The 12,425-nt window shown below is 44.6% G+C and overlaps 1 protein-coding gene across 2 annotated transcripts in view; it reads right to left on the bottom strand.

Annotated features, from left to right (window-relative positions):
* Nucleotides 1–10,700, bottom strand: part of LOC140398378 (26S proteasome non-ATPase regulatory subunit 11) — a 121,913-nt gene extending 111,213 nt beyond the window's left edge. For both annotated transcript variants that reach the window (XM_072486996.1, XM_072486997.1), the window contains exon 1: nt 10,549–10,700. In XM_072486996.1, the coding sequence (XP_072343097.1) occupies nt 10,549–10,642 (94 nt within the window). In that variant the 5' untranslated portion in view covers nt 10,643–10,700. The remainder of the gene's footprint in view (nt 1–10,548) is intronic.
* Between the last annotated feature and the right edge of the window lie 1,725 nt (nt 10,701–12,425).

Here is a 12,425-nt window from a genome sequence, read left to right as displayed (position 1 = left end):
AACTATCAAAATCCACAACAAGCCATTAGACAAAGTCAATCATTTCTCAGACTTTGGGAGCCTCCTCTCAAGGAGGGGAGACAATGAAATTTTCTCTCAGGAAAGGCAGACATAGACAATGAAATTCAACATTCATAGAATCCCTACAGTACAGAAGGTGGCCTTTTGACCCATTGAGTCTGCACCAATCCTCCGAAAGAGCACCCCACCCATGTCCATTCCCCCGTCCACCGTGTCTCATAACCCTGTAATCTAACCCGCACATCCCTGGACAAAGAGCCAATTTAGCCTGGCCTACTCACTAAACTGCACATCTTTGGATTGTGGGAGGAAACCGGAGCATCCGGAGAGAATGTACAAACTCCACACAGAGAGTCAACCAAGGCTGGAATTGAACCCGGGTCCCTGCTGCTGTGAGGCAGCAGTACTAACCACTGTGCCACCCTGCTGCCTTACCCCATAACCCTCAATTCCTTTACTTTTTTATTCAACATTTTCACACCAACACCCAACTCTCTCTCTCTCTTCCCTCTCTCTCTTCCCCCCCCCCCAAACAAACAGCAACCATGTCTCCAAAATGCAAAATAAACAAACCCCATTTCTGGAGGAACCCCTCATCCACCCCTCTGAGCAAATTTCACCTTTTCCGAGTACAAGAACTTCAACAAGTCGTCCAGCCACCAGGAAGGCCCATTATCGTGGCAAATCCTAACACACCTGTCCCCCGCTCCCATCTGCAGCTCCGGCAGGGTTGATGCAGGGCAAGAATCATTTTTCACAGTAACTTCATTGAAGCCTACTTGTGACAATAAGCGATTTTCAGGGGCTGTTTAGCACAGGGCTAAATTGCTGGCTTTGAAAGCAGACCCAGGCAGGTCAGCAGCACGGTTCAATTCCCGTAACAGCCTTCCCGAACAGGCGCCGGAATGTGGCGACGAGGGGCTTTTCACAGTAACTTCATTGAAGCCTGCTTGTGACAATAAGTGATTTTCAATTCATTTCATATCAACACTAAAGTTGGTGTGTATTATTTTTTTTTGAAAATATTTTTATTGGAATTTTTGCACTTAATATCAAAACAAAAACAATAATAACAAAAACAATAACACCCACACTTAAACCGCAACAAATCGTTGTACAAATGTATTAAAAAGTTTGAATTGCAAAGCTTTATTTATACACACACACACAGGACGAAGTGTCAGATACAGGAGCACAGATCAGTATATTGGATGCAGGATTCAGTCTGTTCAACTTGTGGTGCTTCCAATTTTCTCAGAATCTATAGGGTTGGTCTCCCCACTAAATTACCTAAATTTGAGCCGCCAAAGAACAAGGCTCCATAAAGATGGCACAAGATCCAGAACAAGATTTTTACAATAGAGATAAGTCGTAAGAAAACTGAAATGGAAGGCATGGAAACTGCAACTAAGCATTGAAGAAGCAGAAGTGAGCAGTCTTTCAAACAACAGATACGCCTGAAGGAACAATGTATTAGATCCAGGAAGCAGATCACCTTGGTGTTTTCCTGCTATTCTTAAAATTTAGACCTAGTTGTGCTGACTAGTGCTCCACCCATCTTTTATTTGGAGAACCGATTTTCTCAAAGGTTACCACTTTGGAAATCAATAATGTTGAGGAAATTAAGGTAAGAGGGTCAGCACCATCAGATATAGGAAAGAGCCAGTAAACCCACTGAAACTCTTTCCTTAATTTCAATATCTATCCTGCACAACATCTATCTCTTTTACTGTTGCTTGCATTTATAGTCACACCTTTCATACCCTTGGGATGTCGCTAAAGGTTCACAGCCAATGAAGCATTTCTGAAGTATGGTCAAATGTAGTAATATAGGAAACATAGCAGCTAATATGCATAAAGAACATCTAGTAATTTATGTGACTGTTTCAATAAAAAGAAACGGTCCGATAATTGGTTTGAAATTGTGTTGATTCGGGGCTAAATGCTGGCCAGGACCCTAGAACTCCCCTACTCCTCCTTAAATATCATGGAATATAATACATCCAGCCAAGTGAGCATATAGAACCTTGGTCTTAAAGAGCCCCCAATAGTGTAACACTCCTTCAGTAAAGCAATCTTACAATTAACTTGGACAGTGCACAAGTCTCCGGAGTGGGAATGTTACTGTTCAGCTAAGGCTGGCACCTTCGCTTCTTTAGTAGATTATTCAATATATTTAGCACTCTGTAAAGAAGTTTCACTGATAATTGCGACTTTTACTTTCATTTATGTTCACCTAGCTTGATAATCTGGGTTTATTTTATACTCTCTACAGTGCTATTAGATACACCTGAACTGACATATGTATATGTTCCTCAAAACACCCGCATTGCTACGCTGTACCAATACACAAGTGCGGAATTAAGGCACTTAGGTGGAAAGGCCATATAACAAGAGATATGTACAAATTAAAGTGCATGCTCCACCCAAGAAGTCCCGAAACAGGGAGTCATTCACCATTACATCACCAGGCATACCCAAGTACAATCATACAGTGTGCCAAAGATCAGCATGATGCACAATTTATGGATAACGATATGTACCTACAAGCCAATTGTAAAGTTAAAGACTCACAAATAAAAATATAAACATTTCAGAATTCTATTAATCATACATTTTCCATTCACAATGATCGTTTCAGACTCCAGCACCGTATAATTCCTAATTCCTCTGTTTTGGACTGAATGAAGAAACCAATAAAAGGAAATTATGGAAATAAATTTTTGAATTGAAGATATTTTCCAGCATGGCCACTAATTAACTTCCTAGAGGTTTTACCTATATACCAACACTATCAAATTAACTTTCATTCATGCACTTGTACCAGAGCCTTCATAAAAAGCAAAATAACAGAAAATTATCAAAAAGTTCAGTACGTTAGTTAACTGTGAGGAGAACAGATGAGTTTACACAAAAGGTATTCTGATGAAGGGTCTACACTGAAACCCCGCTTTCTTCACATCTGCTGACTATCGAGGGCAATCAGCATGTCTGCTTTTACTTCAGATTTTGAAATTATGCAGTTCTTTTCGGTTTCTTATCTTTAAAAGCAGGTTTTTTTCATTTACAAAGGCACACCCAAGAGTGTCCTGCAAACAGTAGGATGGTAAATGTGTTACAAACCACAAGGTATCTCCTCTGATATGGCAAAGTGCAGTTCCACCCAAAACATGCGACGTCTCTGCCTGGAACTGGGATAACAGCTTCCCAACTTCGCCAGGAGTACACTGACACCAAAATCACCACAATCACCAGAATGTCGGCTTCCTCCCTCCTCAGGCCTAACTAATCAACCGCACAAAAGAACAATCACGCTTGCCTCAATTCTTACCCACAGGCATCATGTCAAGACGTCTGGATATTATCAGCACAAAATAAAAACATACTTTTTATAAAATATGAAGGGGAATGCACGTAATTGTAAAAGAAATGCGACTGGTCATACAAAATAGTCTCAAAAATATATGAATCTGCACATCAGTACTAAAACTAACTGGTTAATCACAATAATCTTTTGTTGGTGCCCAGATTTGAAGTAGGTACCAAGCCCAAAGCAACATAACTTAATATAATCAAAATACGCTTCAGCGCCAACTGTAAATGCTGGTCTCTCGCAGTGTCAAACCTGACAACTACTATCACTTCATTGGTGCCTACCATTTAACTAAACAGAAGGGAAAATGTTTATGTTAGCAACTGATTTTTAAAAATTATTTCAAAACAAAATGTCCCAGCAATGGGATTGGCATTTAAGGCTTAAAAATTATTTTCCCTTCTATATTTTCCCAGTTTCCTCTCATCTTCTTCTGGCAGCTGTTTCTCATTAGAATCATAGCTTCATGGCACTTAGCCCAAATGGCATTATCCTAACTACTGGAGGTGACACTTCAGTCAAGCCTAAATCTCTCTCAACTTTGAACTATTTGCTTGCGTGGAGAGTGAATGCCAACAGATTGCTCAGGTGGAATGTCCATTATTTATACCCATATGCACTTCCAGGAGGAGTCACAGGATGGTGATCAGGAGCAAGACCATAACCCAATTTTTCTTATCCTAATAAAGGTTAACTCAAGTGTCCCTATTGCTGAGATTAGTTAATTCAGCAAACCGCAATCAAAGCAGGACCATCAAAGGGCAGCACGGCCGCACAGTGGTTAACACTCCTGCCTCACAGCACCAAGGTCCTAGATTCAATCCCAGCTCTGGGTCACTGTCCATGTGGAGTTTGCTCATTCTCCCAGTGTTTGCGTGGGTTTCGCCCTCACAACCTAAAGATGTGCAGGGTAAGTGGAATTGGCCTCGCTAAATTGCCCCTTAATTGGGAAAAATTAACTGGGTGCTCTAAACTAATTGAAACAATAAACAAAAAATAAAAAATAAAATAAAAGGCAGGACCGTAGAGCTTTGTTTAGTTTTATTGCTCACCTGACAGACTCACTGAACGAGCCATCGGGGAGATTTTCTATGCAGCTTTAAACAATTATAATATAATTCCTCCTCATTTATTGAAACATTTATTTGAAGACTGACAATGAATCATAATTAATCATAACTTCCCATCTTCATTAAAATTTCATTATTACATTTTTTTAATGTTAAATTCCCACTAAACTGTGATCTTTAGATTTCTTAACTCAATCTTAGCACAAGAGAACTGATAATCAAGAAATGAATGCATTCACAACAGTAAGAGCTCAAACCATTTATATCAATTACAAATTCATAGTTAAATATAGATATAAAAATGAAAAACTTTTGTCAAAACTTCAGAACCAAAAGATTAAATCAGAGATATAGACTTGGCAACAACACCAGTACTGTGGTTTTAAACTGCATGTTTGTATTTCCCAGGTTGACAACATGACAATATACATCACAAAAACAATTTTGAGACTGCATTGTAAAACACAATGAAAATCAACACACTTGAAATGTAAAGTGTGCAATTAATATTTGTGCCACCTGTCTCTTGCACAACAGTAGCAGGAATTCTGTCAAATTGGTGGCGAAGATCCTGGCCACAAAGATAAAGGACTGCACCCCAGGGGTAATTGGGGAGGACCAGATGGGGTTCGTTAAGGGGCGGCACCTGGCGACCAACATTAGGAGGTTGTTTAATGTAATTATGATGCCTCCAGAGGGGCGCGAGGTTGAGGTGGTGGTGGCCACGGATGCAGAGAAGGCCTTTAATCGGGTGGAGTGGGAATAGTTATGGGAGGTCCTGGGATGGTTTGGGTAGGGATTTGTGGATTGGGTCCGGTTGCTATACCAGGCACCGATGGCAAATATGTGGATGGATCGGATGAGGTCGGACTACTTCAGGTTACACCAGTGGACGAGGCAAGGATGTCCACTTTACCCACTGTTATTCGCCTTGGCCATAGAGCCGTTGGCATTGAGAGCGGCGAGGGCCGAGCAGAGGATAGCACGAGGGAGGGAACACAGGGTCTCGCTTTACACGGATGATCTGCTGTTGTACATATCGGACCACTGGGGGGAATTGGAGGGATTATGGGGATGTTAGAGGAATTCAGCCTGTTTTCGGGATACAAATTGAATATGGGCAAGAGTGAGGTCTTTGGGATCCAGGCGAGGGGGCAGGAGAAGAGACTGGATGAGATGCCGTTCAAGGTGGTGGGAGGGAACTTTCGATATTTGGGTATCCAGGTGGCCCGGGAGTGGGAGCAGCTGCATAAACTGAATTTGGGGCGGCTGGTAGAACAGATGAGGAGGAATTTTGGGAGGTGGAATGCACTCCTGGTGTCATTGACAGGGCGGGTACAGACAGTTTAAATGACGGTCCCCCCGAGTCTCCCAATTTTTATCCCCAAGGCATTCTCCAAAAAGGTGAATGCAGAGATCTCGGGATTTGTTTGGTCGGGTAAAACCCCACGGGTGAAGAAGGTGCTGCTGGAACAGGGACATGCGGGGATTGGCCCTCCCGAATTTCATTAACTATTACTGGGTGGCGAATATTACAACGGTCAGGAAGTGGGGAAGGGGCAGTATGGGAGCGGGTGGAGGCAACTTCATGTAAGGTCACAGGTTTGGGGTCATTGTTGACGACACCTCTGCTGTTCTCGACGGCTCGGTACTCCACAGGCCCGGTATCAGTGGCAGCCCTGAGGGTGTGGGGATAGTGGAGGCAGCACATGGGATTAGAGGGGGCGCTGATATATGATAATCACTGGTTCGCTCGGGGGGGGGGGGGCTTGCCTGGAAGGGGGGGGCGGCGGGCAGGGAGCAAGAGATTTGGGGATCTCTTTATTGATGACGGTTTCCTGAGCCTGGTGTAGCTGGAGGAGGAGTAGTTTGAGTTGCCAGGGGGGAATGGGTTCTGGTATCTGCAGGCGAAGGATTTTGTGTGGAGGCAGGTTTCGATCTTCCCATACCTGCCACCCCAGGGGCTACACGATACGGTGGTGTCAAGAACAGGAGTAGGAGAGGGGAAGGTCTCAGAGATCTACAAGGAGCTGATGGAGTGGGAGGGAGCCCCGATATGGAGGTGAAGAGAAAGTGGGAGGAAGAGCTGGGTGGGGAGTTGGAGGCTGGGTTATGGAAGGAGGCCCCGAGGAGAGTTAATGCATCCTCGTTGTGTGCCAGGCTCAGCCTGATACAGTTTAAGGTGGTCCATAGGGCACACATGACTGTGGCCTGGATGAGCAGGCTGTTTGAGGGGGTGAAGGATAGGTGTGGGCGCTGTGCAGGGGGTCCTGCGAACCATGTCCATATGCTTTGGGCGTGTCCAAGACTGAAGAGTTTCTGGCAGTGGTTTTCTGATGTCATGTCAGAGGTCTTATAAGTGAGGGTGGTTCCGAGTCCAGAGATGGCGATCTTTGGTGTGTTGGAAGACCTGGAAGCCCAGGGGGTGAGAGAGGCTGACGTGCTGGCCTTTGCCTCCCTGGTGGCCCGGAGATGGGTCTTGCAAAGGCGGAGGGACCCGGAGCCCCCGTAATCGAGGGTGTGGGTTAGCAACATGGTGGGGTTTCTCAGACTCGAAAAAATGAAATTCGCCTTGTGGGGTTCGTTGCAGGGGTTTGCTTGGAGGTGGCAGCTGTTCATCGACTTCTTTGAGAAAAATTAAGCTGTCAGCGGGGGGGAGCGGAAGCATGGGAGAGACGAGTAAGGATAGGAGAACCGACGAAGGGGTGGTTGGGGAAGGTGGTACTGTTTGTGTAAGCCATGTTGGCTGGGATTTGTGCCCCGGGGGGGGGGGGGGGGGGGTTGTTGGTTACTTTGTTGAAATTTGATGTTTAACATTGGTAAAATTATAAATGCCTCAATAAAAAAACAGTTGCAGGAATTTGATGTGCAGGTGAAATTTTCACACCGAGTCCACAATGCCTTTCAATGAGAGATTTGTCTCTTTTAAGTGTGGTTGCAGAGAGAATGAAGTTTGTTTTAAGTTTGGTAACAATATATGATCAAAGGAATGATGACAATGAAATAACGGCGCCGTCACTCAGACTGCCTGTTTCCAGTTCCGTAACATTGCCTGACTGCCTCTGCCCCGCCTTAACTGCTAACACCCTCATCCATGCGTTTGTTAGATTTGACTAGGCAATGCACTCCCAGCCTGCTTCCATTTTATACCCTCTGAAACTCAAGGTCATCCAATACTCTGCCGTCCATACCCTAACTCGCACCACGTCCAATTCATCAATCATCGCTGTGCACACTGCCAAATATTGGTGATTTGTTCCAACATGGCTCCACCTCTCCCTATCTCTCTAATCTCCTCTGATCCCGCAACCTCCAAGATATCTGCATTCCTCAGATATTGGTCTCCTTCAACTCCCAATACCCTCAGCTTCAATTCCCCCCTTAAAGCTCATCACACCTCCATCCTCAAAAGATACTTTTAAAATGTACCGCTGGGATCAAACGTTGGTCAGTTGCAATATTTCTGTATGTACTTCAGTCCTAACTTAAGTTTTATAATACTCGTGTGAAATGCCTAGGAATGGTTTATTAAATGCCCTATACAAATACACTTTATTGTAATAAATTGAGACACGCTGGAAGTACTTTTCACTTCTCATAACCAATCAATTGGATATGTGAGCTTTTGGCTTTTAAGTTATACAGCTAATTTATTAAAAGGTTTTCATTACAAACAGCTTCACCGCACAAGCTTTTGAAGATCAATTCCATTGCATCAAAAAAAAGCATTCTGACAAAATCTAACCTTTCAACAGGTGTTACAAATGTGCAATCAAGTAGTTTACTTTCCAAGCCGAGTACAACAAACTGCATCTCAAACCGGGTGGTGCAGAACATTAGACAAATCTGACAAAGAACTTATAATCACCCTTGTTTTACCTTTGTATGTGGTTCTACTGTTAATATCACCAAAGCAATAGTACAAAATAATATGTATCTTTTCTGGCAGCAAAAGTTTCTTCCAGAATTTCAGTGAGTCAAGATGACAAACTGTACTGCTTCCAAGCATTGTCAAAAATCTTGAGCAGTGTAATTGTTCAACTTGACATTCAATGAAGAAAGGAACATTATCACGGCCACATTCGGAAACCTCATCTTCCTAATGCATTTGGTATCTTATTGCTAACCACATCGGACTAAAAAATAGCTGCCAAATACCAAAACAGTCACTATTAAAAAAAAACTTCAACTTAACTTCCATTCAAGTATCTTCCAATCAGCCTCAGTTAATGCCGAATTGCTTAGTCAGTTACAGAGCTTCTCAAAACAAAAAAATATAAAACCCGACAGAACTAAACCGGAAAGGAGATACAATTCTGCACCGAAGGGCTATTACAAACAACTTAGATCTAGTAAAGTTTAGACCTCATGCTGAACATCTATAACATATCAAATGATAACATTTAATAATGCTAATAGACTAGTAACAGATGTCAAATTCTCAGTACGCTTGTGAATGTTTTTAAACAATCAGGTATCATGTCTATGAAGTGTCCAACCCGAAGCATTCACCCTTCAAATGAGGCCTCACATGATGACCATTTCTTGCAATTTATTTTTAAGATTTGCTGTAAATACAGGTGTCGGACTTGAAAATAAATCATCTCTCATTAATGGTGATGAGTCAGACACTCATCTGATCAGATTCAATATTCTGAATCAGATCCACACTACGAATCTCACACACAGGAACCAAGTAATAGCTTCATCTATTTACACCTTCCAGTTCTATACGAATACCACCGAGACAATGGAGGAGAAAACGCCAGAATTTTAAAACACAGGTGTATTCAAATTGCATACATGAGATACATACGATGAATCTTAAAAAATAGGACCATGTGCTACAGAAAACTTGATGGCCAGTGTAAAAAGCTCATGAAACTTCTTTCAGGTTATTACTACATCAAATTCATATGCACAAGATAAAGAGTGTAATTCAATTTCAGTTCAACTTAATTATACACGTTACTAGCATATGCATTCTGGACATTGCTCATTCATGTCATTCACTTGTGAAATCTTTTCCAAACACCAGTTGATCTGTTCTGGCCTACCCGCCCTACCTTCAAGATGGAGCATTTTTTCCCCCAATTAGGGCATGCTGGATATAGCGTTCAGTTCTCCATTGCACGAAAAAGTAGAATGAAGATGTAGTTCCCAAAACTGTACTTCATTTACATAATTAGCACATCGTTGCTTGCAAAACTGAAATAGACCAGGAAATTGTGCTGCCTTCATATTAAGCTTACTTTGATGTGCAACATACACTAGTGTCCAAACGTTAAAGAAATTAGTTGTCAGAACCCTCTACAAATCGATTATGGACACCCTGGGCAACTCCTGACTAAACGATTATGTGTATCTTCCTGCCCAACATCACTACTTTCTAACCTGGCCCTGTTCACTCCCATTAACTTACTCTTGATGATATGTCTGCCCATTCCTACTATGACTCAGTAAATTGGTTCACTGGTGCTAATCCCCTTCTTCGATAATAGATGTCCATTGACTACCTTCCCACTCCAATACTGTGATCTTTTAAATGACTTTTCCCTTTCCTCAAAAGCTTGTCCTTTTCATCGATATAAATTTTTCTTTAGGACGATTCCTAACATTGGGGTTTGACCGAGATCCCTGCCAGCTGCCTATCGGCCCTGATTAGCTTCTTTTGAAGTGACACGCTTGCTGCCGGTAGTAACAGAGGAAGACAGAATCATGTGGCCAAGCTGGGAGCCATACTCTGGAGGGGGGAGCCAACAATTTCAAAATCTTTCTCCGCCGGGCTCTCCATTCATCCGCCTGTGGGTCCAGCTTACCAAGCTGCCCCGCTTTCTGTGAGCTTCCAGCCGCACCGCCCGCGGGCCTGGTCCCGTCTCCTCCCGCTGTTGAGGGGGAAGACAGTGGAGGCACAGGGTAAGTGCAGACTAGGCCCGGCCCCGCACTCTCACTCACAGTGAGTCAGCAGCGTTAGTCGCCTGCCCGCGCTCCTGGGCGCCCAGCCGGCCCCTCCTCGGCTCACCTCTCCCCCGGCCCCGCGAGCCGCGGCGGGGAAGGGGGTGGTTCTCGGCCGCTCTCACTCACCGATACTGTGCAGGATGTCTATGGAGGCGTTCCGGTCGGTGCTGACTAAGGACTGAGCGCGCTGGAACTCCACTAATGCCGCCGCCACCGCCATCTTTTTTTTCCCTCACCGACAATCACATCAACTCCCTCCTCCTCCCCACCCCCCCGCTTCTCCACGGCGCAACCGAACCCTCACCCCTCCCCCCGCGCCGTCCAACGTCATCTGACTGACAGCCGCAACATCCAGTTAGTCGTTCGGCTGTTGACGTCAGCGCGCAGGATTGCCCAATCAACGTGAGGGTAAGGCGGGGCCGACGCAGCGCTGCCGACTCATAAAGTTAGGTTGCGCGGTGGGCGGTACGATGTCGACCCGCTTTCGGGACATGCGCGTTGTGATTCGCCGAAGCCATTGGGTAATGTAGTTTTTGCCCTCTGCACAGCAGCAGAATGGGAAACAATGACAGATCAGAAAAAAGAAAGATTGGCACTTGTTGTTTCTACACCTTTCTATTGTGAAAGATCCTGCATATACAACTGCCGCCAAATCCATTCTATCCTTGGACCGATTCCTTAGATTTAGAACGTGTGAAAGAAAAAGTTTATTTGCTATTCTTAACCCTTTGGGACTTGGTACGGTTTCCCTATTCTACTCGAGAATTTTCACAGGAGGTGCACAATGAGAGCAGTTGATGGCCACATTCATTTAAGAAAAAGTTCAATAGATTTTCCTTCAATGAATCCTGAGAATATGTGGAGATTAATGTTTGTGGAAGATTCACCCAGTCCTTAATTGTTGTTAGCAGTACATAAAAAAGCAAAGTTGAAGGACTTCCGGTTGCAACATGTAGGTGCAGGGCGCACATTAGGTTGTTCCTGCTAGAGTCTTTGTTTTTTGGACTTTAATGCCCAGCCTCAGACGTAAATTTTAGATGAGCTGGTGCGGGAAGTCATAAGGAGTTGGGGGAATATCGAAATCCCAGAAGAAAGGTCCTGGAAATAAGAGGGCAAGCAAATGTCGGCCGGCGCGTGCTGCTGTGAGTCCAGAAGGAAGAAAGATGGTGAGAACTGGGTCATCAGATGGGGCTGCTTCCACTATGGTTGAAACCCGATATGACATCGGTGGAGTTTGAAAGGCTGTTTGCGAAACATTTGGAGGTGCCTCGGAGGGAGATGATGGCTTCGCTTAAAGAGAGGGTGGAGGAGGCGATTGCCCAGATAATGGTGGCATTGGCGAAGACGTTTGTTGAGGTGTGGGAGCAAGGGGAGAGGTTGAAGGGACTGAAAGAGACATTGTTACAACACGGCGACCAGTTCACCTTCATGGGTGAGGAGCTGCGAAGGGTGGCGGAGGTCAACAAAGGGGTCAGAACCAAGGTGGAGGGCCTGGAGAACAGGTCGAGGAGGGGAAACTTGAGGATTGTGTGTTTGCCCAAGGGCGTAGAGGGCTCGAGGCCAACCGAGTACTTTGCAAAGATGTTTATCGTGTTGCTGGGGGAGAAGGAAGAGCCCTCCCTCTATGAGTCGGACAGGGCGCATCGGTTGCTCAGGCCGAAGCCTAAAGCGAATGAGAATGTTGGTGGAGATGGGGAATGTTTTTCTTGAGTGTTTTTCCTTGGGTCAGGGTTTTGGTTCTGTCTCTTAATGGGGGAAGGGTTATTTACATGTGTTCTTGTTTTTCCTTATGTGTGTGGTTCCTCTGTGTTTCTTGGTTTGAGGGAGGTGGGGTTTTGGGCACGAGGGGCCAGGTTACTGATGACGGGTGGGGGAGAAGGAAGGGCTGTGGCAGAGGTCACCGGGTGGTGAGGAACGGGAGACTTTGGCAGGGGTCACTGAGCTAGCAATCGAAGATTGGCTAGTGAATGGGAGTGTGGTGGGGGTAGGGGCCATGATCATTG

The sequence above is a fragment of the Scyliorhinus torazame genome, chromosome 21, assembly GCF_047496885.1.
Source record: "Scyliorhinus torazame isolate Kashiwa2021f chromosome 21, sScyTor2.1, whole genome shotgun sequence".
NCBI lineage: Eukaryota > Metazoa > Chordata > Chondrichthyes > Carcharhiniformes > Scyliorhinidae > Scyliorhinus > Scyliorhinus torazame.
Note: the sequence above shows the minus strand (reverse complement) of the source record. Positions and strands in the feature narration are given on the sequence as shown.